Below are 27,395 nucleotides of genomic sequence, written 5' to 3'. Positions count from 1 at the left end.
CACAATATATTATTGCTGAAATGTTGGCATTTCCACATAACAATCCACACAACCAATTTCTTTCTAATTACCCTGCAAAATTCAAAGTACGCGATTTCAGTAGCGCTTGAAAACATTCCAAAACCAATCACTTAGTATAAAAATAATTTTTCAGTGAAAGCATTCTTCATTTAACACCATTTATATCACGGAATTTCCACAAGCTAATACTTAATCATCTGTATTTTACAGATACCAGTACATTTTTTCATAAATACGGGATCCAGTAATCCAAAGAAAATATTACATCTGCCTGAACCTCTGAATTACTTTGACAGAAATTAATTTACATGGCACCTGCTACTTTTGACAGGCATTTTATTGTATAGCTGCTACTCTGGGAAAATATTTCTAACCCTATAGTCTCACAAAACATAAAAACACCTTCATAACTCTCAACGGAAAATAGGAAAGGCAAATCCACAGTGTTTTGTCTAGATGCAGTATTCTAAGTTATCACACCGAGGTTTTTATTTTGAATAAAGTAACTCTAGCATACATATTATTGGGAATATTTAGAAATGTAATTACCTCCACCTCGGAGAGCTTCCGGACTACTTCTATTTTCTCCTGAAGGACCCGCCTCAAGGACTCTTTGGCTGTTGTCTCATAACTGTGTTTGTCTTCTTGTAATGTTACCAACTCTTTCCTTATGCCATCTTCAGTTTGGTTCTGTTAAGTACAGACAGAAAAGGGCAAATATTGCTAAATGAGAGATATATTGTTGAAGATTTTTGTCTTGCATTCATGAGGACAGATGTAAGAATTCAAATTTTAAAGAGAAACAATAATTTATCATGCTTGAGAAAAGGGTTAATTAGTAAGTTGACTCTGATTGGTCAAGATGTTGCCATAAAGAAAGGGTGCAAAGCCTGGATATCTTCCTTCTTATTCAGGAAAGGTCCCTGCATTTGAATGTACATAATTACTAGAAAGTATAAGCAAGCTACATTGCAAATCAAATTGATTTTCTTCAATTGGATCTTTAGGTGATTCTTAGCGAGTGAAAGGGGAATTATAATGATGCTGGGCCCATTGCTGTTTGTTCCCCAAATCACTGATTTGCATGAGAATGTACGAGGCATGATTATAAGTTTGCAGATGACTTTAATATAGTCAGTATTGTGGACAATGAGGCAGGTTATCAGAAATGGCAGCAGGACCTTGATCAGCTGGGCAAGTGGGCTGAAAAATGGCAAATGGAGTTTAATATAGCTAAGTGTGAGGTCTTGCATTTTGGAAAGTTAAATCAAGATAGGAGTTTCATGGTGAATGGTAGGGCCTTAACGAGTGTAGTTGAACAGAGGGAACTTGGAGTTCAGGTGTACGATTCTCTAAGTGGAGTCACAGGTAGACAGGGCAGTGAAGAAGGCTTGTGGCACACTGGCCTTCATCAGTCAGGGCACTGAATATAGAAGATGGTAGAGGTTTAGAAGAATATGGGCTAAGTGCAGGGAAGTGGTGTTAGTGTGGATGGACATTTTGGTTGGCATGGATCAGGTTAGACTGAAGGGGCTGGCTCCGTGCTGTGGGACTCTAGAGAGTTTATAGTTTACTTCCATAATATATGTGAAATGTACACTAGAATTTACATTATCACCACTCACCCAAATCAAGAACTTTGGTGATGCATAAAAATTCTCTTGTGCAAAGATTTTGGATTAAAATTGACTGATCAAATTTAAAGATGGTAAAAACGATTAATATTCAATAGACGATGAACTTACATTCAAAAGATCACCTATACTATCCTGACATTTGATGGAAAATTAAACTGTTTTCTGTTCTTCCCTTGTGGCAAACTTTGTTAACTATGTTAAGAGTTATGGAGATCTACAGCACAGATAAAGGCCCCTCAGCCCATCAGGTCCATACAAGTCAAAGACCAGCACCTCACTACTCCAATCCCATTCTTCTACAATGGCCTATACATAGCCTTGCATGCTATGGCATCGCAAGTGTACATCTCCGTACTTAAATATTATGAGGGGTTTCTGCCTCTACAATCATTATATGCAGTGAGTTTCAGATTCCCACCACCCTCGAGAAGATTTTTTTTTTCCTCACATTGCCTCTTAATCTTCTGCCCTTATCTTAAATCTATGTCTCCTGATCATCTATCCCTCCAATAAGGAGAAAGGTTCCTTCCTATTCTATCTATGCCCCTCAATTTTATAAAGCTGCCACCCAGGTTGATAGGTTTGTTAAGAGGGTGTATGGTGTGTTAGCTTTTATTGGTAGAGTGATTGAGTTTTGGAGCCATGAAGTCCCTGCTATAGGAGAGATGTTGTGAAACGTGGAAATGTTCAGAAAAGATTTACAAGGATGCTGCTGGGTATGGAGCGTTTGATCTATCGGAAGAGACTGAATAGGTTGGGACTATTTTCCCTGGAGTGTTAGAGCTGAAGGGTGAGGTTTATAAAATAATGGATAGGGTGAATAGCCAAAGTCTTTTTTCCTAGGATGAGCGAGTCCAAAACTACAGGGCATAGATTTAAGATGTGAGGAGAAAGATAGAAAAGGCACCTAAAGGGCAACTTTTTCACGTAGAGGGTGGTGCATGTATGGAACGAGCTGCCAGAGGAAGTGGTGGAGGTGAACACAATTACAGCATTTAAAAGGCATCTAGATAGGTATATGAAGGATTTAGGGCGATATCTGGTCAGTTGCACTGAAGGGTCTGTTTCCATGCTGTATGATTCTTGTGACTCTGGTTTTTCTGAAATACTTTGTAAAAATTGTTATTTTATGTGCTCACTTCTCTGAGCCAGCCTAACTCATGTAGTTTGTCCAGGAAGTAATGGAGGATCAGGTTGAAGGCCTTGAGTTGGGGGATATTGGTGCACAGGTCACTTTGTGGAACATGGTGATGAGTTTGAGCTCAAGCCAAAGCTCAGCAGTGGAAACATCACCATTTATAACTTGGGCTGGGCTTCGTAGCTTGGTGTATTGGCCACAGGCTGGAACCCATTGCTTGGAGAGACAGGCTGAGACATGAGCTGGGCAAGGGCAGGTCTAGTGCTGTCAGTTTTGACGCAAGGTATGGTATTGAAGGAGGCTGTGCCCTGAAGTTTGGAAAACTGCTGTCCTGGTGACTGAAGGGTAAAGTCAGGTTTGGAAGCGGTTGATAGCTGGTGGGGGAGGGGGGGGGGGGAAAGAGAGAGGGGAAGGAAGTACAGTGCACTGTGGGAGCAGCGTTTGGTTATGCAGTTGTAAGCAACGGAAGGCAGAAGAATTATTTCAGCAGGATTGTAATTGCCAATGTAATTGATACTCCTGCAGTTTGATCTGCAAATGGAAGGAAATTGCATGGGCCTCTTTAAAGACAGTGTATTTGAATATTTCTGATCATTTCCTGTAGATTGAAGAGATATTTGATGAGACTAAACCTGTTCTGGTGTGAAGTTCTCAGTGGGTGAATACCTTCTTAATTCATCCTGTCTGGACTTGCATGCAAATTGATGATTAGCATTACAGCTGTACTGAGGGAGGATATTCCCGGAAATACATCCAGGGAAGTTATTTGGGTGGAACTGAGAAATAAGAAAGGGATGATCACCTTATTGAGATTGTATTATAGACCCCTTAATAGTCAGAGGGAAATTGAGAAACAGAGAAACAATCTTGTAAGGAGATCTCAGCTATCTGTAAGAATAATCGTGGTTATGGTAGGGGATTTTAACTTTCCAAACATGGGACTGCCATAGTGTTAAGGGTTTAGATGGAGAGGAATTTGTTAAGTGTATACAAGAAAATTTTCTGATTTACTATGTGGACGTACCTACTAGAGAAGGTGCAAAACTTGGCAAAAGTGAGGACTGTAGATGCTGGAAACCAGAGTTTAGATCAGAGTGGTGCTGGAAAAGCACAGCAGATCAGGCAGTATCCGAGGAGCAGGAAAATCAACGTTTTGGGCAAAGGCCTCAGGAATAAAGGCAGGAAGCCTCCAGGATGGAGAGATAAATTGGGGGGGGAGGGGTTGCTGGGGAGAAGGTAGCAAAGAGTACAATTGGTGAATGGGGGTGTGGATGGAGGGGATAGGTCAGAGAGGAGGGTGGAGCGGATAGGTGGGAAGGGACATTGGCAGGTAGGACAGGTCATGAGGACAGTGCTGAGCTGGAAGGTTGGAACTGGGGTGAGGTGGGGGGAGGGGAAATGAGGAAACTGGTGAAGTCTACATTGATGCCTTGCGGTCGAAGTGTTCCGAGGCGGATGATGAGGCATTCTTTCTCCAGGCATCGCGTGGTGAGGGAGTGGCAGTGGAGGAGGCCCAGGACCTGCATGTCCGCAGCAGAATGGGAGGAGGAGTTGAAATGTTGGGCCACGGAGAGGTGGGGTTGATTGGTGCGGGTGTCCCGGAGATGTTACCTGAAGCGCTCTGTGAGGAGGCGTCCAGTCTCCCCAATGTAGAGGAGGCCGCATCGGGAGCAACGGAAACAATAAAATTTTTTTTAAGATTCGATTAGATTACTTACAGTGTGGAAACAGGCCTTTCAAACCAACAAGTCCACACCGACCCTCTGAAGAGCAACCCACCCAGACCCATTCCCCTACAATTACCCCTTCACCAAACACTATGGGCAATTTAGCATGGCCAATTCACCTAATCTGCATATTTTTGGACTGTGGGAGGAAACTGGTGCACCCAGAGGAAACCCATGCAGACACAGGGAGAATGTGCAAACTGCACACAGACAGTTGCCTGAGGCAGGAATTGAACCCGGGTCTCTGGCACTGTGAGGCACCAGTGCGAAACACTGTGCCACTGTGCTGCCCAATAAATGACATCGGTGGATGTGCAGGTGAAACTTTGGACGTGGAAGGTTCCTTTGGGGCCTTGGATGGTGGAAAGGGAGGAGGTGTGGGTGCAGGTTTTGCAATTCCTGCGGTGGCAGGACAGGAGGGTGGTTCAAGGTGCAAAATATGACCTACTCTTGAGAAATAAGACAGGGCAGATGACTGAGGTGTCAGTGGGAGAGCATTTTGGTGCCAGCGACCATAATTCTATTAGATTTAAAATAATGATGGAAAAGGATAGATCAGATCGAAAAGTTGAAGTTCTAAATTGGAGAAAGGCCAATTTTGACAGTATTAGGCAAGAACTTTCAAAAGCTGATTGGAGGCAGATGTTCGCAGGTAAAGGAACGGCTGGAAAATGGGAAGCCTTCAGAAACGAGATAATGAGAATCCAGAGAAAGTATATTCCTGTTAGGGTGAAAGGGAAGGCTGGTAGGTATAGGAAATGCAGAATGACTAAAGAAATTGAGGGTTTGGTTAAGAAAAAGAAGGAAGCATATGTCAGGTATAGGCAGGATAGATCGAATGAATCCTTAGATGAGTATAAAGGCAGTAGGAGTATACTCAAGAGGGAAATCAGGGGGGCAAAAAGGGGGCATGAGATAGCGTTGGCAAATAGAATTAAGGAGAATCCAAAGGGTTTTTACAAATACATTAAGGACAAAAGGGTAACTAGGAAGAGAATCAGGCTCCTCAAAGATCAGCAAGGCGGCCTTTGTGTGGAGCCGCAGAAAATGGGAGTGATACTAAAAGAGTATTTTGCATCAGTATTTACTGTGAAAAAGGATATGGAAGATATAAAATGTAGGGAAATAGATGGTGACATCTTGAAAAATGTTCAGATTACTGAGGAGGAAGTACTGGATGTTTTGAAACGCATAAAGGTGGATAAATCCCCAGGACCTGATCAGGTATAACCTAGCACTCTGTGGGAAGCTGAGATATTTGTATCATCAATAGTCACAGGTGAGGTGCCGGAAAACTGGAGGTTGGCTAAAGTGGTGCCACTGTTTAAGAAAGGTGGTAAGGACAAGCCAAGGAACTACAGACCAGTGAGCCTGATGTCGGTGATGGGCAAGTTGTTGGAGGGAATCCTGAGGGATAGGATGTACATGTATTTGGAAAGGCAAGGACTGATTAGGGATAGTCAACATGGTTTTGTGTGTGGGAAATCATGTCTCACAAACTTGATTGAGTTTTTTGAAGTAACAAAGAGGATTGTTGAGGGCAGAGTGGTAGATGTGGTCTATATGGACTTCAGTAACGCGTTAGACCATTTTCCCCATGGGAGACTGGTCAGCAAGGTTAGATCTCATGGAATACAGGAGAACTAGCCATTTGGATCCAGAACTGGCTCAAAGGTAGACGACAGAGGGTTGTGGTGGAGGGTTGTTTTTCAAACTGGAGGTCTGTGACCAGTGGAGTGCCACAAGGAACGGTGCTGGGTCCTCTACTTTTCATCATTTATATAAATGATTTGAGTGCGAATTAGTAAGTTTGCAGATGACACCAAAATTGGAGGTGTAGTGGACAGCGAAGAAGGTTACCTCAGATTACAACAGGATCTGGACCAGATGGGCCAATAGACTGAGAAATGGCAGATGGAGTTTCATTCAGATAAATGTGAGGTGCTGCATTTTGGGAAATCTTATGCACTTAATGGTAAGGTCCTAAGGAGTGTTGTTAAACAAAGAGACCTTGGAGTGCAGGCTCATAGCTCCGTGAAAGTACAGTTACAGGTAGATAGGATAGTGAAGGCGGCGTTTGGTATGCTTTCCTTTATCAGTCAGAGAATGGAGTACAGGAGTTGGGAGATCAATATGCGGCTGTACAGGCCTTGGTTAGGCCACTGTTGAAATACTGCGTACAATTCTGGTCTCCTTCCTATCAGAAAGATGTTGTGAAACTTGAAAGGGTTCAGAAAAGATTTACAAGGGTGTTGCCAGGATTGAAAGATTTGAGCTATCGGGAGAGGTTGAACAGGGTGGGGCTGTTTGCCCTGGAGCATCGGAGGCTGAGGGGTGACCTTATAGAGGTTTACAAAATTATGAGGGGCATGAATAGGATAAATAAACAAAGTCTTTTCCCTGGGGTCAGGGAGTCCAGAACTAGAAGACATAGGTTTAGAGTGAGGGCGGAAAGATATAAAACAGACCTAAAGGGCAACCTTTTCACACAAGGTGTGGTACATGTATGGAATAAGCTGCCAGAGGATGTGGTGGAGGCTGGTACAATTGCAACAGTTAAGAGGCATTTGGATGGGTATATGAATAGGAGGGATATGGGCCTGGTACTGGCAGGTGGGACTAGATTGGATTGGGATATCTGGTCAGCATGGACCGAAGGGTCTGTTTCCGTGCTGTACATCTCTATGACTTTAAGTCATGTTTCAGCTGTACAAAACTCTGGTGCAGCTGTGCATGAAGTATTGAGTACAGTTCTGATCACCGCATTATAGGAAAGGTGTGGAAGCTTTGGAAAAGATTTAGAGATTTACTAGTATGTTGCCTGGTATAGAGTGAAGGTCTTACGAAGAAAGGCTGAGGGACTGGAGGCTATTTTCGTTACAAAGCAGAAGGTTGAGATGTGGCTTAATTGAGACATATAAAATAATCAGAAAGTTAGATAGGGTGGACAGTGAGAGCCTTTTCCCACGGATAGTAATGGCTAGCATGAGGGGACATAGCTTTAAATTGAGGGGTGACAGACATAGAACAGATATCAGAGGTATTTTCTTTACTCAGAGTAGTAGGGTTGTGGAATGCCCTGCCTGCAACAATAGTAGACTTGTCAATTTTATGGCATTTAAATGGTCATTGGATAAATATATGAATAAAAATGGAATACTATCCTTTAGATGGGCTTCAGGTTGGTATCACACATTGGCGCAACACTGACAGCCGAAGGGCCTGTACTGTGCCCTAATGTTCTATGTTCTATATCTCAATCATTGTGTCCTTTTCAGGGAAACACTCCAGTCTGTTCAATCTCTCTTCATAATGAAGCTCTCCAGCTCAGGCAACATCCTGGTAAATCTTCTCTGCACGCTTTCCAGTGCAATCATATCTCTTCTAAAATGTAGATTCCAAAACAGCACACAATGCTCTAGTGTAGCCAAACCAATATTTTATACAGTTTAAGCATAACCTGCCTTAACTAAAAAGGGCAAGTATACCTTATGCCTTGGTTAATCCCTCTCTCTCCAAATGCAGATAAAATTTTGTGGCTCAGAATTGCTTTCAATAGTTTGCCCAGCAGCAAGGTTAGACTGGCTGGCCTATAGTTGTCTGGTTTTCTTGCTCTCCTCTAGAACAGCAGCACATTGGCTGTCTTCCAGTCCTCTTGCGTAAATCTAATGGCCAGAGAGGAACTGGAACTTTTTGCAAATATCTCTGCTTTTTCCTCCTTTGCCTCACTCAGCAACCTGGTACACATTTCATCTGGCCCTGGAGATTTAAATACTTTTAAGCCAGCCACATTACTCAGAATCTCCTCTCAATCTATGCTAATTTCTTTAATTGTATCATTGATCTGGAGTGCCTTCACTATCAAAATAACTGTTTCACAGATGGTGATGCATTCTTTGTTTGTCTAAGTGTAACTGATCAAATGGCTCAAAACATTGCTATTTTTCAAAATATAATCTACTCTTATAATGATTGATTGTTTGAAATAATTGAATGATCAGCTATCTCTTTATGTTCCAAGTTTGGGCATTCATTGTCACATTACTACTACGTTCTTATCTCTCCTGGTAATCAATCTTCTGTTCTTCCGACAGAAGTAAAAGAATGAGAACACTAATAATTCACAGCTTAAAAAAAAATGCATTTGGACAGAAAGGCATGTTTCCATGCTGTATGACTCTATGGCTCTAAGTAATTACAGTCATAGAGATGTACAGCACAGAAACAGACCCTTCGGTCCAACTTGTCCATGCCGACCAGATATCCCAACCCAATCTCATCCCACCTGCCAGAACCCGGCCTATATTTCTCCAAACCCTTCCTATTCATATACGCGTCCAGATGCCTTTTAAATGTTGCAATTGTACTAGCCTCCACCACTTCCTCTGGTAGTCCATTCCACACACACACTACCCTGTGTGAAAAAGATGCCCCTTAGGTCTCTTTTATATCTTTCCCCTCTCGCCCTAAATCTATGCCCTCTAGTTCTGGACTCCCTCACCCCAGTGAAAAGACTTAGTCTATTTAGCCTATCCATGCCCCTCATGATTTCATAAACCTCTAGAAGGTCACCCCTCAGCCTCCGACACTCCAGGGAAAACAGCCACAGCTTATTCAACTTCTCCCAGCTCAAACCCTCCAACCCTGGCAACATCCTTGTATATTTTTTCTGAGCCCTTTCAAGTTTCACAACATCCTTCTGATAGGAAGGAGACCAGAATTGCACACAATATTCCAAAAGTTCACTCATGATAAATATGAACAATACTTCAGATGAAGATTATCTACAAAATTAGTTTTTAACAACTTGTGGAGTGTGAGGTCATATCAGCCACATTTGAAATCCAGGTACGTTTATTTTGTATGTGTGAAAGTGAAATTTGAGGCAATTTGGTAAATGAAAAAAGCTAATTGTCTCAAATAGACTAAACGTGTAAGAAAGTACCAACGAAAAAGGAAGAAGTTCAAAGTATTAACCAATAGGTAACCATTGAAATCATGTGTTCAAATTATTTCAATTGATGTCTGTGTAGTTCACGACATTGAGAGATTGACTGGCAATCCAAAATCAGTTGTCATAATCCTTTGCATACACAGTACTATTCAGAAACTTTGTACTGAAGACTGTGAATCCTTGAAGGCATACTTATCTGTTCTAACACAAGCATATTGTGGTATTGCAAACAACTTGTATGATTTTACTTGCCATGTGATTGTCTGGCAGCTTTGTGGTGCCTCAGGGCCAAACTAGACATATATGTCAGTAATCCCAACAAATGATTGGAGTAGTAATTCTCATTAAGCGTGATAATGTCAACAAAAAGCATGGCACTATTAACATGTCTAAACTTGCATCTATTGGACCTGCCGCTCAACAAAGCATTACTTGAAAGGAAGCTAAAAAAAAACTTCCTGGACTTGTGTAAGGGCAGTGAGTTTCCATTGAAATAAGAAAGGATATGAAATCACAATTCATTATAGCCACCCACATCTGTATAGGCTTCACAAGACACCAAAGTTACAATTCTTTACACCCCATGTTTTCTATGATTGTTTCTGTAAAATATGAGCTGGCTAAATCGTTGGCTGCAACTAGTTCTGAGCAAGTTTTCAACTTACATTGTGAAGGATGCTTTTATATTTGCAAAGATGGTAAATATTGACAACAATGCAGTGCCTATGTGCTTATTTCACATTACAAGCCTATCTACCAATGTAACAGTCAGGGAAGTAATTCATCTGACCGTATGATAGCGATCTCGATCTGCCACCAATGCATGAATCAGTTTTCATTGAATTTCTGAACCCAGCAACTCGAGCAGATGAGGTCAGTTTCAACTAATCATGTAAACCCAAGTAGACAATGTTACCTTAGGATTCCCACTGAGTTCAGCATTCACAAACATGTTTATTGGATTCCATGAGAAATAAGTCTTCAATCAAATGACACCTAATTTGCCATGCCTCACATATAGGAATAGGAGTAAGCCATTCAGGCATTTGGGGCTGTTCTGCCATTCCATGAGATCATGGCTGATCTGTGGCCTAGCTCCACACAGCTGCCTTTGTCCTAATCTTTCCAATACACAGATGATACATTTATCATACTTCAATCAATAGCTGCAAGCAGAATGTTCTTATGTCTTTATGGGCTGCATCCTGCACCCAAATTCACGTTTGAAATGGAACAGTGAAATAAGTTTTCTTTCCTTGATGATCCGGTCGACAAATTGGCCGAAGCTTTCCACAAGCTTACGTTTACTGCTAAGAATACATGTTTGCAGTTCCACACGCGATATGATTAGCCATATCAGCAACCTCATAAATAGGGCCTGAGCCATTTGTGCATCCCGCAAACTCAATACTGAAATAGGGAGTGTCAAAGCTATCTTGCAGGATAACGGCTGTGCTGATCATACAATAACTTGCTGAATTTCAAATAAATTCATGAAAGGCCTACAGCAGGCACTCTTGGCCCTATGATTAGATTTAAGGGTAAAGTGACTTAATGTTTCAGCAACAGATGTTTCATGCTACTGTACAGTAGTAAAACAATACTGTTCACCACTAACAGGACGCTTCCATCAAATCAAAAAAGATATTTTTCACAAAAATGAGGGATGTGGTAAATGAATTTTAGTATCAGTGTGATGCCTGGTGGATTGTAAAGAATGACATATTCCTTAAACTGCTTATAACAAGTTAGGTACTGAGTGTATTCAATTAATCTGCACTTGCAAAATGCACAATATAAAATATACAACATTAGGTGGGAGTCTGCAATTGGACATCATTAACTGGATAATCCTGAGTGTACAAAGAATTACACTGACAATCAATTCAAATTGTCAGTCGGGCTTGCAGTATGATGCACCTTCAGGTACTGGAAGCTAAATATATTAATACACAGAGTCCTGTTCTTCGCAGACAGAAAGAACGTATACACACACTGTGCCTGTTTCAACTCAACAAAATAGGAGTCAACCATTCACTGGTTCATTTGTTAGGGTGATGTCCTGACCAGAGTCAACCTGGTTTAAACCTCATCATGTCTAGTTTAAAATTTAAACGAAACCCAGCAGTTAACTCTCAAAACATTAACACTATTAGTGTCTCTACAGGTGTTGCCAGACAGGAGTTTCTTCAGTACTTTGTTTTTTTTGAAAAAAAAACAGGTCTCCAGTATCCACAATACTTCAATTTGTACGATCTCCATGGCAATGCCTCTACCAAAGTCTATGTGTCAACCAATCAACACTACTCCTCTCATGCATGGGTTCTTCCTTGAATTGATGTTGTTGTGAATTATCCTGATGTTGCAAGACATAAAGCTTCAAAAAAGCCTTCTCTCAGCAAAATTTTTATATTTAAAAATATATATATTTAGAACCCTCTTAATCTTCTCTATTTCAAGAAAACATGTTTCTGATAAAATTCTATTGAGACCAGTGAAGCAAAAACAGTTTGCGATTACTTACCTTTGAATAAGCTTGTAACTGGTTTCCCATTACTTCTAGCCTCGATAGCAACCTGTCTTCATCTATTAAAGCCTACATCAAGACAATAAGCCACAGAGAAAATATTATGTAATATGAGTTATCAGAAAGAAAGAACACAAGAAACACGTAGATGGAGAGAGCAAGGTAAGGAGTGGGGAAAGGGATAATGAGGGAGCAAGAAACTAATAACGAGACAGCACAGAATGGAGATCGAGACAGCAGGGATAGGGAGAAGAGATGAAGAGAGCGAAAAGGGGAGAGATAGAATGAAAATGATTTACCAGGGATTAAATTTAGGGAATATGATACTGGAATTATGTTTGCAGATCCCCTAACTGAGTAAAGCTAGGAGCCCAATTAGTGGCACTAAGCTGTGTGAAGTTACAGAAACTGACTTTTCAGGGCAATGCTCAACAACAGGCAGGAACTGTGACAGGGTTTTTCTTTCCTTTGCAGAAACATGAAGGCAGGAAGGAATCAAATGGTCAGCAATCTCATGGTTTAGATAGGAGTCCAAAGAATTAATAAAAGTTACTAGACCTACTCCCTGTGAATTACCCTGTTTTACCTCAATACTTCTACTTCAGCAGCACACCACTTACAAGCTCCCCACATCGAAGCCATGGTTGTCAGAAGCGAAGGGCATTGGATTATTCACTTTTCCTGATTTGTCGTCTGGCACTCCCCAGTCCATCAAGACATTTCTCAAGAAGCTTGCAGGCAGTTAATTAGATCTGTGGAAATTTCCAGCTTCCCCTGTCCTTGCTTTGAAGGAGGCAATCGAAGATTCATAGAATCCCTACAGTGCGGAAACAGGCCGTTCGGCCCATTGAGTCCACATCGACCTTCCGAATAGCATCCCACCCCATTCCTGTAATCCTGCATTTTCCACTGCTAATCTATCTATGCTGTACATCCTTGGGCACTATGGACAATTTAGCATAACCAATCCACCTAACCTACACATCTTTGTAGGAGGAAACCAGACTGTCCGGAGGAAACCTATGCCCACATGGGGAGAATGTGCAAACTCCACACAGAGAGTCACCCAAAGGTGGAATTGAACCCGGGTCCCTGGCACTGTGAGGCAGCAGTGCTAACCATCCAATATTGGCATTCTACATGACAGCACAATTTTCAAAGTGCATCTACAACTAACATCATCCCTACTACTAATTGAGAATTAACCCTGTTTCTCCAAATTACAATAACACGGAGGATACACTGTTATTTAATATTGTGTGTTTACCATGTATTTCATGTTACTGGAGCAATTAATTTCTAGAAACAACCAAAAATATTCAGTTTGGAAAAATGTGATTGAAGATTCTTGTGAAGTCTTCGATTAAATTATCCAGCTTGCACTTAAAGCAACAACTTGCATTAACATTATGTATTTAGTATACAAAGAATGTTAAGTTGGTAGTTGACCCTATTTCTATTGTCAATGTTCCCACAGCTACAGATGAAAAAAAGGAAGGGGATAAAAGCTAGATTCTTAGGGAACCCCCAAGACAACCGTGCAGAGCTGGGAAGTATAGAAATATTTGAAGATTTCTTTGGCTCTGACTGAATGCTTGACTTGAGACAAGTGCAATAGCTGATGTGGTCTAGTCAGATTTGTAATGAACAATTATGACAATTGTTCACCAAATATGGTCAAGTCTGCACCTTTTTAGACTTTAGACAAAACATGAGAAGGGCTACACAGCATAGGGAAATGAGAAGAATGCACGACAGTAATGTCATTTTTAAAAGCACAAAAACTAACATTTTGCTTGCAATAGTGCAATTTTTTTTAACCAATCTGAGAAAAATAAATTGATTGGAATTCAATATGTATGGAAAAGCTACCGCAGGTGCAGGTCATATTAGTTTCTGTTTTACACATAAATGTTAGGGGGCTCTTGTGGTGCATTAGTAGTGTCACTACTTTTGGGCCAGGAGGCTTGGGTTAAAGACCCACCTGCTCTGGAAGACAGTAATACTATCTCTGAACAGGTTGATTAGAAAATATCTCCAAACAAACATACACTGGTCTCCAAAGGAAAATAAGTTTTATGCAAATAAAGCTACTTAATTTATCCTTGAATATGCAAATACTTTGAAAATTAACCAACTATTATTAGAGGCTTAAGACACAGATTGTAATAGTTTGACTGAAAATATACTTGAAGTCTACCAGCAAATAGAACACACTACACAGTCCTTGGCATTCAGCTAACAGAGTCACAACACTGAGCTTAAAATCATTATTTTGGAGAGCTGAGAACTTCAAATATTACACAAGAACATGGAAGTACAACCAATGCTTAATAACCACAGCCACTTTAAAGGTCTTTGTGGCAAACTGAATTTTCTCTGTCTTTATTCTGCCAAACCAAAAATTCCTCAATGGTTAAATGACAAGCCTCATTCTTTCCTTTTTAAAATGAATTGTTTAAACTAATTAAATGTTCAGAGTACCTGCCAGCTACTATCTGATGCCTCTTGAGTGTTGGCAAGTAACCGTTGAAGGGTGGCCAACTTCTGCTCCAGCATCTGTTCTCGATGTAAGGCCTCCTGATATTCAGAAAATCAAAACAGTAGATCAGACAATGCTAAATCAATGCAGTTTAATAAATAACTGTATGATGAGCTAGCATTCAAATTCATCCATGTCCAGAGCTGAATGGTTAGAAGCAAGGCACTCAACTAATTTTTCTGGTCAATCCATTATACCTAAAAAATGTTGAAATCTGCAATACTTGCTGCAAAAACCATCTCATACATGATTCATAATTTTCAGCTGATGATCAATAAGAAATATCAAAAAGTAGTTTTACCTCCATTGTGATTGTAATTCCTGGTCATCACAGATTTCATTTGTTTTGCTACTATTTGCAGCTATTCATTCATCCTGTATAAATACAATTGCCCTGTCTAGTTTAATGGTGGAGAAGTCAACGTTCTGGTGTAACCCTTCTTCAAGACTGAGGGTGAGTGTAAGGGGAGCTGCAGATAAAGAGAGGTGGGGGGAAGTTTGGGTGGGGAGTGGAGCGGATGGTGAGGTAGGCACAGGTGAACACAGGTAGACGGTACAACTCTATGCCTACATCACCACCCCTTCCCTCTCCCCATCCAAAGCATCAGTCACGTTTGCTAATCTGCTCCTCACCTTACTATCTATTTAACACAACTTAGCTACATATTTAAAAATATAAATGAACTGTGAAGTACAATTCTGTAAGTGCAATATGTGAACAAATTGATCAGAAATGGTTCATTTAGTCAACAGGAAAAAGACGATACAATTAAGTATTGTTAACTAAGCATAGATAAATGAATTGTATTACCAAAATAATAAAGAGTTACAGCATTAGCAGACTTTACCTGTAAATACTGAGAGAGCTGGAATAGTTCCTGAGAGTACATACTGGGAGAATTAGCAGCCACCTAGAAAATTGAAATATACATTTATTCAATAAAATTGTTCCAAAGTACTAGGTGAGATTACAAAACAGTGAAGATTTCCAGAACCCGGCTCAGAGATGGGCAAGACTGGCAGCTTAAACGTTCCAGGATACAAATGCTACAGGAAAGATAGAAAGGGAGGCAAGAGAGGAGGGGAATTAGCATTTTTGATGAGGGATAGCATTATAGCTGTGCTCAGGGAGGATATTCCTAGAAATACATCCAGGCAAGTTATTTGGGTGGAACTGAGAAATAAGAAAGGGATGATCGCCTTATTGGGATTGTATTATAGACCTCCTAGTAGTCAGAGGGAAATTGAGAAACAAACTTGAAAGGAGACCTCAGCTATCCGTAAGAATAATAGGGTAGTTATGGTAGAGGATTTTAACTTTCCAAACATTGACTGGGACTGCCATAGTATTAAAGGTTTAGATGGAGAGGAATTTATTAAGTGTGTACAAGACAATTTTCTGATTCAGTATGTGGATGTACCTACTAGAGAGGGTGCAAAACTTGACCTATTCTTGGGAAATAAGGCAGGGCAGGTGACTGAGCTGTCAGTGGGGAGCAGTTTGGGGCCAGCTACCATAATTCTATTCGTTTTAAAATAGTGATGGAAAAGGATAGACCAGATCTAAAAGTTGAAGTTAGGAGAAAGGCCAATTTTGACAGTATTAGGCAAGAACTTTCAAAAGCTGATTGGAGACAGATGTTCGCAGGTAAAGGGACGGCTGGAAAATGGGAAGTTTTCGGAAATGAGATAAGAAGAATCGAGAGAAAGTATATTCCTGTCAGGGTGAAAGGGAAGGCTGGTAGGTATAGGGGATGTGGATGACTAAAGAAATTGAGGGTTTGGTTAAGAAAAAGAAGGAAGCATGTGTCAGGTATAGACAGGAAAGATCGAGTGAATCCATAGAAGAGTATAAAGGAAGGAGGTGGATACTCAAGAGGGAAACCAGGAGGGCAAAATAATGGGACATGAGATAGCGTTGGCAAATAGAATTAAGGAGAATCCAAAGGGGTTTTACAAATACATTAAGGACAAAAGGGTAACGAGGGGAGAGAATAGGGCCCCTCAAAGATCAGTAAGGCGGCCTTTGTGTGGAGCCGCAGAAAATGGGAGAGATACTAAACGAGTATTTGCATCAGTATTTACTGTGAAAAAGGATATGGAAGATATAAAATGTAAATATCTTGCAAAATGTTCAGATTACAGAGGGGGAAGTGCTGGATGTCTTGAAACGGTTAAAGGTGGATAAATCCTCAGGACCTGATCAGGTGTACCCGAGAGCTCTGTAGGAAGCTAGAGAAGTGATTGCTGGGCCACTTGCTGAGATATTTGTATCATCGATAGTCACAGCTAAGGTGCCAGAAGACTGGAGGTTGGCAAACTTGGTGTCACTGTTAAAGAAGGGCGGTAAAGACAAGTCAGGGAACTATTGACCCGTGAGCCTGACCTCAGTGGTGGGCAAGTTGTTGGAGGGAATCCTGAGGGACAGGATGTACATATATTTGGAAAGGCAAGGTCTGATTAGGGATAGTCAGCATGGCTTTGTGCGTGGGAAATCATGTCTCACAAACTTGATTGAGTTTTTTAAAGAAGTCACAAAGAAGATTGATGACGGCAGAGCAGTAGATGTGATCTATATGGACTTCAGTAAGGCATTCGACAAGGTTCCCCGTGGGAGACTGATTAGCAAGGTTAGATTGCATGGAATAAAGGGAGAACTAGCCATTTGGGTACAGAACTGGCTCAAAGGTAGAAGACAGAGGGTGTTGGTGGAGGGTTGTTTTTCAGACTGGAAGTCTGTGACCAGTGGAGTGCCACTGGTATAGAGGTTTACAAAATTATGAAGGGCATGAATAGGATAAATAGACAAAGTCTTTTCCCTGGGGTTGGGGAGTCCAGAACTAGAGGGTATAGGTATAGGGTGAGAGGGGAAAGATATAAGAGAGACCTAAGGGGCAACATTTTCACGCAGAGGGTGGTACGTGTATGGAATGAGCTGCCAGAGGATGTGGTGGAGGCTAGTACAATTGCAACATTTAAGAGGCCTTTGGATGGGTATATGAATAGGAAGGGTTTGGAGGGATATGGGCCGGGTGCTGGCAGGTGGGACTAGATTGGGTTGGGATATCTGGTTGGCGTGGACAGGTTGGACCGAAGGGTCTGTTTCCATGCTGTACATCTCTATGATTCTAAATTGTCCCATTTGTCCGAATCTTGTGTGAAACCACACTTGGGAAATGGAGGTTAGAGAACAAAGGATCAATGAGGAGTTAATTTGTTACAAAATGAAAACTATATTCTTGAAAGAGATCTTAAAGAACATCCAAGATTAAAAGCATGTTGAATAAAAACAAAATTTTTCAGATGCTAAAATCACACAAACACAAAGAATGCTGGAGAATCTTCAGTTCTGAAAAAGAGAGTAATACTGGACTCAAAACTTTAACTGTTTCTCTCTCCACAGATGTTGCCAGACCTGCTGAGATTTTCCAATATTCTCGGTTTGTTTCTAAAGCACATTGACTCATAAGTCACCAGATTTTTCATTTGTAATAGAGTGAAAAATGACTAAAATACACAAGAAGTTCATTTTTTTCTTCTTCCTTACACTAAAGTGTACAAGTAAAAACAAAAGAAATTGGGGTGCATTTTGAATCTGGGCTCAGGTACCAGGGTCCAGATAATTTCCGGCACCTGATACCAGATACTGCATCAGTACCAGTACTAAAGTGCATTTTCCCAAACGCAAAACACATAACTGACATGGGGTGGGTTTGACACCCAAAGCGAGGTGTCATGTGTGGATTTATAATTCAGGAGGGCCCTGAACGACCATTCTCCACTGGACAGTGACGGTTCCCCCATTGAGATTGTGAACAGCATCAAATTTCTTGGGTACACCTGGCAGAGAATCTCACCCAGACCCTCAACAGCAGCTCCACAGCCAAGAATGCCCAGCAGTGTCTCAATTTTCTGTGCAGGCTGAGGAATGCCCACCTCCCTCCACCCATCCTCACCACATTTTATAGAGGGTTCATTGAGAGTACCCTGAACTGCTGCATCATTGCCTGGTTCGGGAATTGCACCGTCTCGGATCCTAAGACCCTACAACAGATAGTGAGGACAGCTGAGAAGATCATCGGGGTCTCTCTTCCCTCCATTACAGACATTTATTCCACACACTGCATCCGGAAGGCTAAGAGAATTGTGGAAGACCCCATACACCCCTCTTCTCCCTCCTGCCATCTCGCAGATGATATTGGAGCATACGGTCTCTCCCGGCCAGACTGTGCAACAGTTTCTTCCCCCAAGCCATCAGGCTCCTTAACAGTATAATCACACTCTTTTCCATCTGAATTTCTTTCGTACTGCTGCTAGAAAAATGTCATTCATCATTCTTCTGTTACACTGTAACTTGCATGTTTTGCACTTCTTATGCACTTTATGCCATGTACGATTGTGTAGTTTGTGCTGTCAATGTAGCAACCTTGGTACTGGAGGAATACTGTTTTGTTTTACTGTCTCAGTTGTATAACAGTAGAAATGACAAATAAAAGCTACCTTACTCTATTTTCTAATGGAATATGAAAAACAAGATCCTTTTGAAAAGGTCTACATTTTGAAACCTGTCATTGCTGACATGTTGCAGGTGGGTGTTCTTGGGTAGGAACGAAAATTGACCGCCATCAGTAAGTGGTGTCAAGGTTTTCCGATGCCTCTTGAAGCATTGATGGAGATCATGGTATATCAGAAAAAAGAAAGGTCCAAAACCAAATGTTTGGATAGACATAGCTTCCTATGATAAAAACAATGACTGCAGATGCTGGAAACCGGATTCTGGATTAGTAGTGCTGGAAGAGCACAGCAGTTCAGGCAGCATCCAAGGAGCTTTGAAATCGACGTTTCGGGCAAAAGTCCTTCATCAGGAATAAAGGAAGTGAGCCTGGAGCGTGGAGAGATAAGGTAGAGGAGGGTGGGGAGAAAGTAGCATACAGTACAATGGGTGAGTGGGGGAGGGGATGAAGGTGATAGGTCAGGGAGGAGAGGGTGGAGTGGATAGGTGGAAAAGGAGATAGGCAGGTAGGACAAGTCCGGACAAGTCATGGGGACAGTGCTGAGCTGGAAGTTTGGAACTAGGGTGAGGTGGGGGAAGGGGAAATGAGGAAACTGTTGAAGTCCACATTGATGCCCTGGGGTTGAAGTGTCCCAGGAGGTGCCCAGTCTCCCCAATGTACAGGAGACCGCATCGGGAGCAACGGATACAATAAATGATATTAGTGGATGTGCAAGTAAAACTTTGATGGATGTGGAAGGCTCCTTTAGGGCCTTGGATAGAGGTGAGGGAGGTGGTGTGGGTGCAGGCTTTACAGTTCCTGCGGTGAAAGGGGAAAGTGCCAGGATGGGAGGGTGGGTTGTAGGGGAACGTGGACCTGACCAGATAGTAACGGAGGGAACGGTCTTTGCGGAAGGCGGAAAGGGGTGGGGAGGGAAATGTATCCCTGCTGGTGTGGTCTATTTGGAGGTGGCGTAAATGTCGGCGGATGATTTGGTTTATGCGAAGGTTGGTAGGGTGGAAGGTGAGCACCAGGGCCATTCTGTCCTTGTTACGGTTGGAGGGGTGGGGTCTGAGGGCAGAGGTGCGGGATGTAGACGAGATGCGTTGGAGGGCATCTTTAACCACGTGGGAAGGGAAATTGCGATCTCTAAAGAAGGAGGCCATCTGGTGTGTTCAGTGGTGGGAACTGTTCTGTCAGTTGCAACTAACTAGCTTTGAGGGTGAAACACAATCTCTTGGGTACCATCTTTGTCATGATTGGAACAAGGGCCAGGTGGATCTCATTAACTTTGAGATCCTTGATTGGGGCTAACTTGAGCGATTCAGGGAGTCCTGAATATAAACAGGAGAGTCAGAGAGTGTCCTCATTTTCAGACTGACTCTGAGCAGTTCGGTTAGAGTCCATATGTGACTTGGTGACAGGATATTGTCCTCTGTGTAGTTATTTCAGTGGCGATGAGAGAAAACAGTACGTTCCTGAAGAAATTTGCTCGCCTTTGAATTGGCGTAAACATTTCTGGTATCATGCCTTTATTTGGGAAGGTTGACTCGTTCGATCCTGCCGTCAAAGACCAGTTAATAAAGAATACGCAATAACATTGGGGCAGATGAAAAGCAATGAGTAATCCTTCTGACTGCTCGTGGATCCATTTTCCATTATTAGGAGCCTATCTTTCATTGAGGTACCAGATCACCATAGAGGAAGGCATATTACTAAGGGGAGCAACAGTGATTGTTCTGAGTAAATGTCACTGCCAGGTCACTGACAATTGAAAAGATGCCAGCATTGTTCACAATACACGGACTCCGGAAGTATTGGTCACAGACAATGGGACATTTACCAACAGGGAATTGGAGTATTTCCTAAAGTCGAATGGCATTTGGCATGTTCAGAGAGCAATGGTCCGGCAGAAAGGGCAGTCTAAACATATATGGCAGGCATAAAGAAACAGCTTACAGCTTCACTTGATACCAAACTGCCCCGGTTCCTGTTTGACTATTGGACCACCCCTCACGTAACTACAGGGATAGCTCCAGCACAGTTACCAATGGTGGCAAGACTCTGCACAAGGGTTAAACATGATATTGCAGGCCCTTGGGGGAGAAGGTGGGGGTAGGGGTGATGGTGGTGGTTGGGGGGGGGGGGGGGGGGGGTTGGGGCAGCAGGAACATCAGTAACGGAGCAGGAAAATGCTCTGCATGGGTACGAAGTGAGGTCAGGTCCCATGCCATACAAAGATCAGGCAGGTAAGGCATTCCTGAACAAACTTGCAAATGGGGCAGAAGCAAAGAACACCTGGCCCCTTAGAACAGCCAGAAAGGCTGTCAGAAACTGTGACTTCTCCCTTCTGTCAAAAGTTGAAGAAACGTCAGAGTCTAAGATGGATGCAGTCTTGATACTGTTGCTACTTGAGGAGGAGGAGGAAACTTTCTGGAGATGCTCCAGGTGCAGGCGACAGGCTATGGTCTGGTACATGCTGCCCGTGTCAGATTCAGAGGAATTGGACCTTGGGACAGGGAAGCTACGAGAGAAAGAGGAGGCCTACATTCCCGGACCTGGGGCAGGGGCAGGGACAGGGATGTGGTGGCTTGAATGAGGGTCACATGGACCTCAATGACCATGAGATTGTAGTTTGGCGTTGTTAAGCTGGACCAATTAGGGAGTCCTGGCTGACAGATATAAACAGGAGTGGTGGGGATAAAATAAGCACTACCGCACTTAGGTGGTAGTGTGGGGGTTAAAATAAAAAAGAAAAAAAAAAGAGAAAAAGAAAAAAAAAATCAAAAAAAATAAACAGGAGTGGTTCCGCGGTTACGTTAAGGCCCAGGTGTCCTTGGAGAAGGAGCACGCGGTGTCCACCAACACCCTGGAGTTGTTCAGGGAGAGGTGGGCACCGCAGGGAGTGGAGTGCATTATTTCTCCCTCCAATTCTATTTTGATTTAGTCCCTACCCTCCCCTTCACTGTTTTGATCACACAGCACTGCCCTTTGATGTGAAAGGCAGTGTTTGTCACTGGCCACCCGGGTGTTTTCCTATCTTCCTGGTGGTGGAAATTGAATAAAGATTTGTGCACTTTGTGTCTTTCACTGTGTCTCACACCTGCACACATGCACCATGGTGCTGGGGATAAAATAAGCACTACCGCACTGGGGGGCGTCTGTATTCTATGCACAGTTTCTTATCTAATTGCACTGTCTTGTATGTATTTATTACTGCTTCTTTTGTGATGACTGAAAGTGGGTTTCAGGTTTGTCCTCATTTGCCTGAAAACTAGACTCACTGGCCTCTTCCTGACCAGGAGAATAGGTCTGCTATTCTCTGCAACATCAGAGTAACCTGCCCCAATCCATCAGATGAAGCTCAGCAGGCCTTCATCTCCCAAACCTTCCTTCTAAGTGACGGAATAGGTGTGATATACAGGATGCCAAACCTCACTGGTAATAAACACAAGCCTTTCAATACCAGCAATTCAGTGGCATTGGTTGAGGAGACAAACATCATTCTGCCTGTTTTAAATTAATTGACCAGGGCATCCATAGCTTTCAGATATTTTCTAATCAACACTACACAGATGGTATTACACATCTTTGGAACAGGTGGGATTTGAACCCACACCTCTTGCGCAGAGGTAGGTATGTTTCCACTACGCCACAAGACTCCATCCATTAGTGGATACTGGACCACTGCAAACAGTAATTACGGGGAACAAAGAAATGGCAGAGAGACTGAATAGGCACTTCATTGGAAGGGACAGTAGCAGAGAAAACTTCAAGACAGTCAAGGGATAAACAGTGAATGTAGTGGAAACCACTAAGGAGAAGGTGCTGAGGAAGCTGAAAGGTCTGACGGTGGACAAATCACCTAGACCAGATGGACTACACCTCAGGATCTGAAGGAGGTAGATGAGAAGATTGCAATGGCTTTAGTGGTGTTCTTTCAGCAACCATGGAATCAGGGAGGGTGCCAAAGGACTGGAATATAGCTAATGTAATGTCCCTGCTTCAGAAGGAAGGGAGACGGAAGACAGGGCATTATTGACTGATTAGCCTAACCTCAGTAGAAGGAGTTTAGAGTCCATTTTTTAGGATAAGATTGCAGAGTAACTGCAAGTGCATGGTAAAATAGGGTAGAGTCAGCACAGCTTCATCACGAGGAGGTTATGCCTAACAAATCTGTTTGAATTATTTGAGGAGTAACAAGTCAGACAAAGGAGAGTGAGTGGACATTATCTATTTGGATTTTCACAAGACCTTTGACAAGGTGCTACACAGAACACTGCTAAATAAGATAAGAGCTTATGGTGTTTGGGGCAAGGTACTGGCATGGATATAAGATTAGCTGATTGGCAGAAAGCAGAGTGTGGTATAAATGGGGCTTTTTCAGAATGGCAGCCAGTGACGAAGACAGTTCTGGAACAGTTATAGTCAATGCTGGGACTGTAACTATTCGTGTTACACATTAACGATCTGGACGAAACAATTGAAGGCATTATTGCTAAGTGTGGGTAGATAATGGTGCAGGTTGTATTGAGAAAACGGGAGGCTGCACATGGAATTGGTTAGGTAGCTGACTGGGCAAATAAGTGGCAGTTGGAAATTGAGAGGTTATGCATTTTGGCAAAGAGAGGGGTTGACTTTTTTAAATGGGGAAAGGCTTTAGAAATATGAAGGACAAAGGGACTTCGGAGTGCCACGTTAGGATTCTCTGAAGGTTAACATGTATGATCAGTTGGCAATTAGGAAGGCAAATGCAATGTTAGCATTTATTTCAAGTGGGTCGGAATACAAGAGCTGGGATATACTGCTGAGGCTGAATAAGGCACAGGTCAGACTGTGTTTGCAATATCGTATACAGTTTTGAAACCTGTATCTGAGGAAGGATGTGTTAGCCTTGACGGGGTTCAAGAGGAGGTTTATGAGAATAATCCTGGGTATGAAACGTTTGTTACGCGAGAAGTGGTTGAGGACTCTGGGTTTGTCCTGGATGGAGTTTAGAAGGATGAGGGGGGATTCTCATCGAAAATTACAAAATACTGAGAGGCCTGGATAGAGTGGATGCGGAGAAGATGTTTCCAATGGTAGAACAGACTAGGACCTGAGGGCAAAACCTCAGAGTGAAAGGATGACTTTTAGAACTGATAGGAGAAGAAATTTCCTCAACCAGAGGGTGAAGAATCTGTGGAACTCATTGCTGCAGAAGGCTGTAGAAGCCAAGTCATTTGCTGTATTTTTGACAGAGATAGATAGGTCTTGATTAGTAAGGGGATCGTGGGTTACAGGGACTAGGAAGGAGAATGATGCTCAGAAGAAAGGTGAATAGTGTTGAGAAACGGATCAGCCATGATCAAATGGCGGAACAGGCATAAATGGATCAAATGGCATAATTCTGCTCCGATACCTTATGGTCTTACAACTGGAAATTCAAAACTCTTCCTCAGGCCTGCTCATGAACTAATTAACACTGAGATCTATGCATGCTTAATTGGAGCTGAGAGTGTTCAGCACCATTCCCACCCTTCTTTTGAAAATCAGATCAGATTTTGGATATGGTGGGGGTCCAGCATCGCCCTACAGAAGCTTAATTTTTAAATTCACATTAAGAGCAGAATTAGGTCATTCAGTTCCTTGAAAGTGTTCTGTCTTTCAATAAAAGGTCATGTCTGATTTGTTTGTGTTTTCACGTCCACATTCCCAATACCTTGATAACTTTTGACTCCAATGCCAATCAAAAATGTAATCACCTCTGCCTTAAAAAAGTTAAATGATCACAAGGAGATAGTGGGTGCAGCAGCTTCATAAAGCATGCACAAAAACAAGGACAGCAGATCTATAAAGACCAGTAGAAAATGAGAAATCAGCAGCTTAAGTAACACGAGAGAGTGGGTGAACAGCCTTCATAAAAAGTGCAGACATGTGAGAGATGACCAGGGCTGGCAGAAGATTAAAAACTGGCAGCAGACAGCCACTTCAACCTGTTTGCACCTGTCAGCGCCTAAGCGTGATGTCACAGGAAAACAGGTAGGTGATTAGTGGCTATTCTTCCATGTTTTAAGATTGGCTATTTGGTTTAATCAGGAGGCATCACTGGAGCTAAAGTGCACAGTCAAGAAATAAAATAATACCTTTAAAATAATTAACATCCAAATTAATTAATTAAATAGAATAGAGATGGCTGGGCATGTGATATGTTGCAGCTATAGTATTTGGGACCTGGTGGATGTCAGTGGGATCCATGGTGTCACCTGCACCAAATATTTTGCTGCTCGAGGAACTTGACTTGGAGTTGATTAATCTAAGTTGTGGACACTTATGTTTCAGGATGCAGTCACACCCTTAATTTAATGTGATTAATTTTTGGTCCATATTTAAGAACTTGAGTGCCCAAGAATAGGCAAGTACGGAGCTCCAAAATCTAGCTATGGAGGAACCTTAGCCTTATCCAATAAGGTATGAGGTTCTTGCTCCTGGTGCAGGTGAGGACACAGATTGTAGGATAAGTGAACACAACACTGTGGTCCAGAGCACCATTCAAGTAGGGGGAGAAAAGAGAAATGTTCTATTAATAGGGGACAATATAGTTTGATGAATGACATTGGTCTCTGTAGAAAAGACAGAATCCCAAAGGCTATGTTGTTTACTTGGTGTCAAGGATCACATATCCAGAGATGTGCAAGTTAGGTGAATTGGCCATGCTAAACTGCCCAACGTTCAGGGATGTGTAGGCTAGATGCATTAGTTAGGAAAAGTGTAGAGTAATAGGTGTAGGGAAATGGGTCTAGGTAGGATACTCTTCAGAGAGTCAGTGTGGACATGTTGGGCCAAATGGTCTGTTTCCACACTGTAGGGATTCGAATTTGGTAGGGATTCTAATTCTAATTCTCTCTGGGCTGGAGAGGAACTTGAGAGTAGGAGGGGAAGGATTCAGGTTGTCATCGTCCACGTAGGTTCCAATGACATCGGCAGGACCAGGAAAGAAATTCTGCTGAAGGAGTAATAGCAGCTCAAGGCTAAATTAAAAGCATACCATAAAGATAATAGCCTCCATATTACTACTAATGTAAATTGCTGTGGGGTAAATAATGCCTCTTTGTTGGCTATGTAGAACAGTCCATCTTCCGTCGTTACACCGGCACCACTCCCCACCTCTTCCTCTGCTGCATTGATGACTGCACCGGCGCCATCTCATACTCCCGCGAGGAAGTTGAGCAATTCATCAACTTCACCAACACATTCCACCCTGACCTTAAATTTACCTGGACCATCTATGACACTTCCCTCCCCTTCCTGGACCTCTCCATTTCCATTAATGACGACTTGACACTGACATTTCTTACAAACCCACCGACTCCCACAGCTACCTGGATTATACCTCTTCCCACCCTACCTCCTGCAAAAAAATGCCACCCCGTATTCCTAATTCCCCCGCCTCCGTCGAATCTACTCCCAGGAGGACCAGTTCCACCACAGAACAGACCAGATGGCCTCCTTCTTTCGAGACTGCAATTTCCCTTCCCACGTGGTTAAAGATGCCCTCCAATGCATCTTGTCCACATCCCGCACCTCCGCCCTCAGACCTCCAACCGTAACAAGGACAGAACCCCCCGGTGCGCACCTTCCACCCTACCAACCTTCGCATAAACCAAATCATCTGCCGACATTTCCGCCACCTCCAAACGGACCCCACCACCAAGGGATATATTTCCCTCCCCACCCCTTTCCACCTTCCACAAAGACCGTTCCCTCCGTGACTACCTGGTCAGGTCCACGCCCCTCCCAACAACCCACCCTCCCGTCCTGGCACCTTCCCCTTTCACCGCAGGAATTGCAAAACCTGTGCCCACGTCTCCTCCCTCACCTCCACCCTCACCTCCATCCAAGGCCCTAAAGGAGCCTTCCACATCCATTAAAGTTTTACATGCACAACCACCAATGTCATTTATTGTATCTGTTGCTCCCGATGCAGTATCCTCTATATTGGGGAGACTGGACGCCTTCTAGCGGAGCACTTTAGGGAACATCTCTGGGACACCCGCATCAATCAACCACACCACCCGTGGCCCAACATTTCAATTCCCCCTCCCACTCAGCCGAGGACATGGAGGTCCTGTGCCTCCTTCACCGCCGCTCCCTCACCACCCGACGCCTGGAGGAAGAACGCCTCATCTTCCACCTCGTAACACTTCAACCCCAGGGCATCAATGTGGACTTCACCAATTTCCTCATTTCCCCACCTCACCCCAGTGCCAAACCTTCAGCTCAGCACTGTCCCCATGACCTGTCCTACAGGCTATCTTCTTTTCCACCTATCCACTCCACCCTCCTCTCTGACCTATCACCTTCATCCCACCCCCAT

At 42.8% G+C, this 27,395-nt stretch overlaps 1 protein-coding gene across 34 annotated transcripts in view; it reads right to left on the bottom strand.

The window, feature by feature from the left end:
• Nucleotides 1-27,395, bottom strand: part of slmapa (sarcolemma associated protein a) — a 256,792-nt gene that overhangs the window by 143,647 nt on the left and 85,750 nt on the right. For all 34 annotated transcript variants that reach the window (XM_043708126.1, XM_043708125.1, XM_043708136.1 and 31 more), the window contains 4 exons: nucleotides 15,395-15,457; nucleotides 14,489-14,584; nucleotides 12,002-12,073; nucleotides 571-711 (listed from right to left, as the gene is read on the bottom strand). In XM_043708126.1, coding sequence (XP_043564061.1) covers nucleotides 571-711; nucleotides 12,002-12,073; nucleotides 14,489-14,584; nucleotides 15,395-15,457 — 372 coding nt within the window. The remainder of the gene's footprint in view (nucleotides 1-570; nucleotides 712-12,001; nucleotides 12,074-14,488; nucleotides 14,585-15,394; nucleotides 15,458-27,395) is intronic.

The sequence above is a fragment of the Chiloscyllium plagiosum genome, chromosome 18 (assembly GCF_004010195.1).
Source record: "Chiloscyllium plagiosum isolate BGI_BamShark_2017 chromosome 18, ASM401019v2, whole genome shotgun sequence".
Lineage (NCBI taxonomy): Eukaryota > Metazoa > Chordata > Chondrichthyes > Orectolobiformes > Hemiscylliidae > Chiloscyllium > Chiloscyllium plagiosum.
This window is presented reverse-complemented; position numbering and strand designations above follow the sequence as displayed.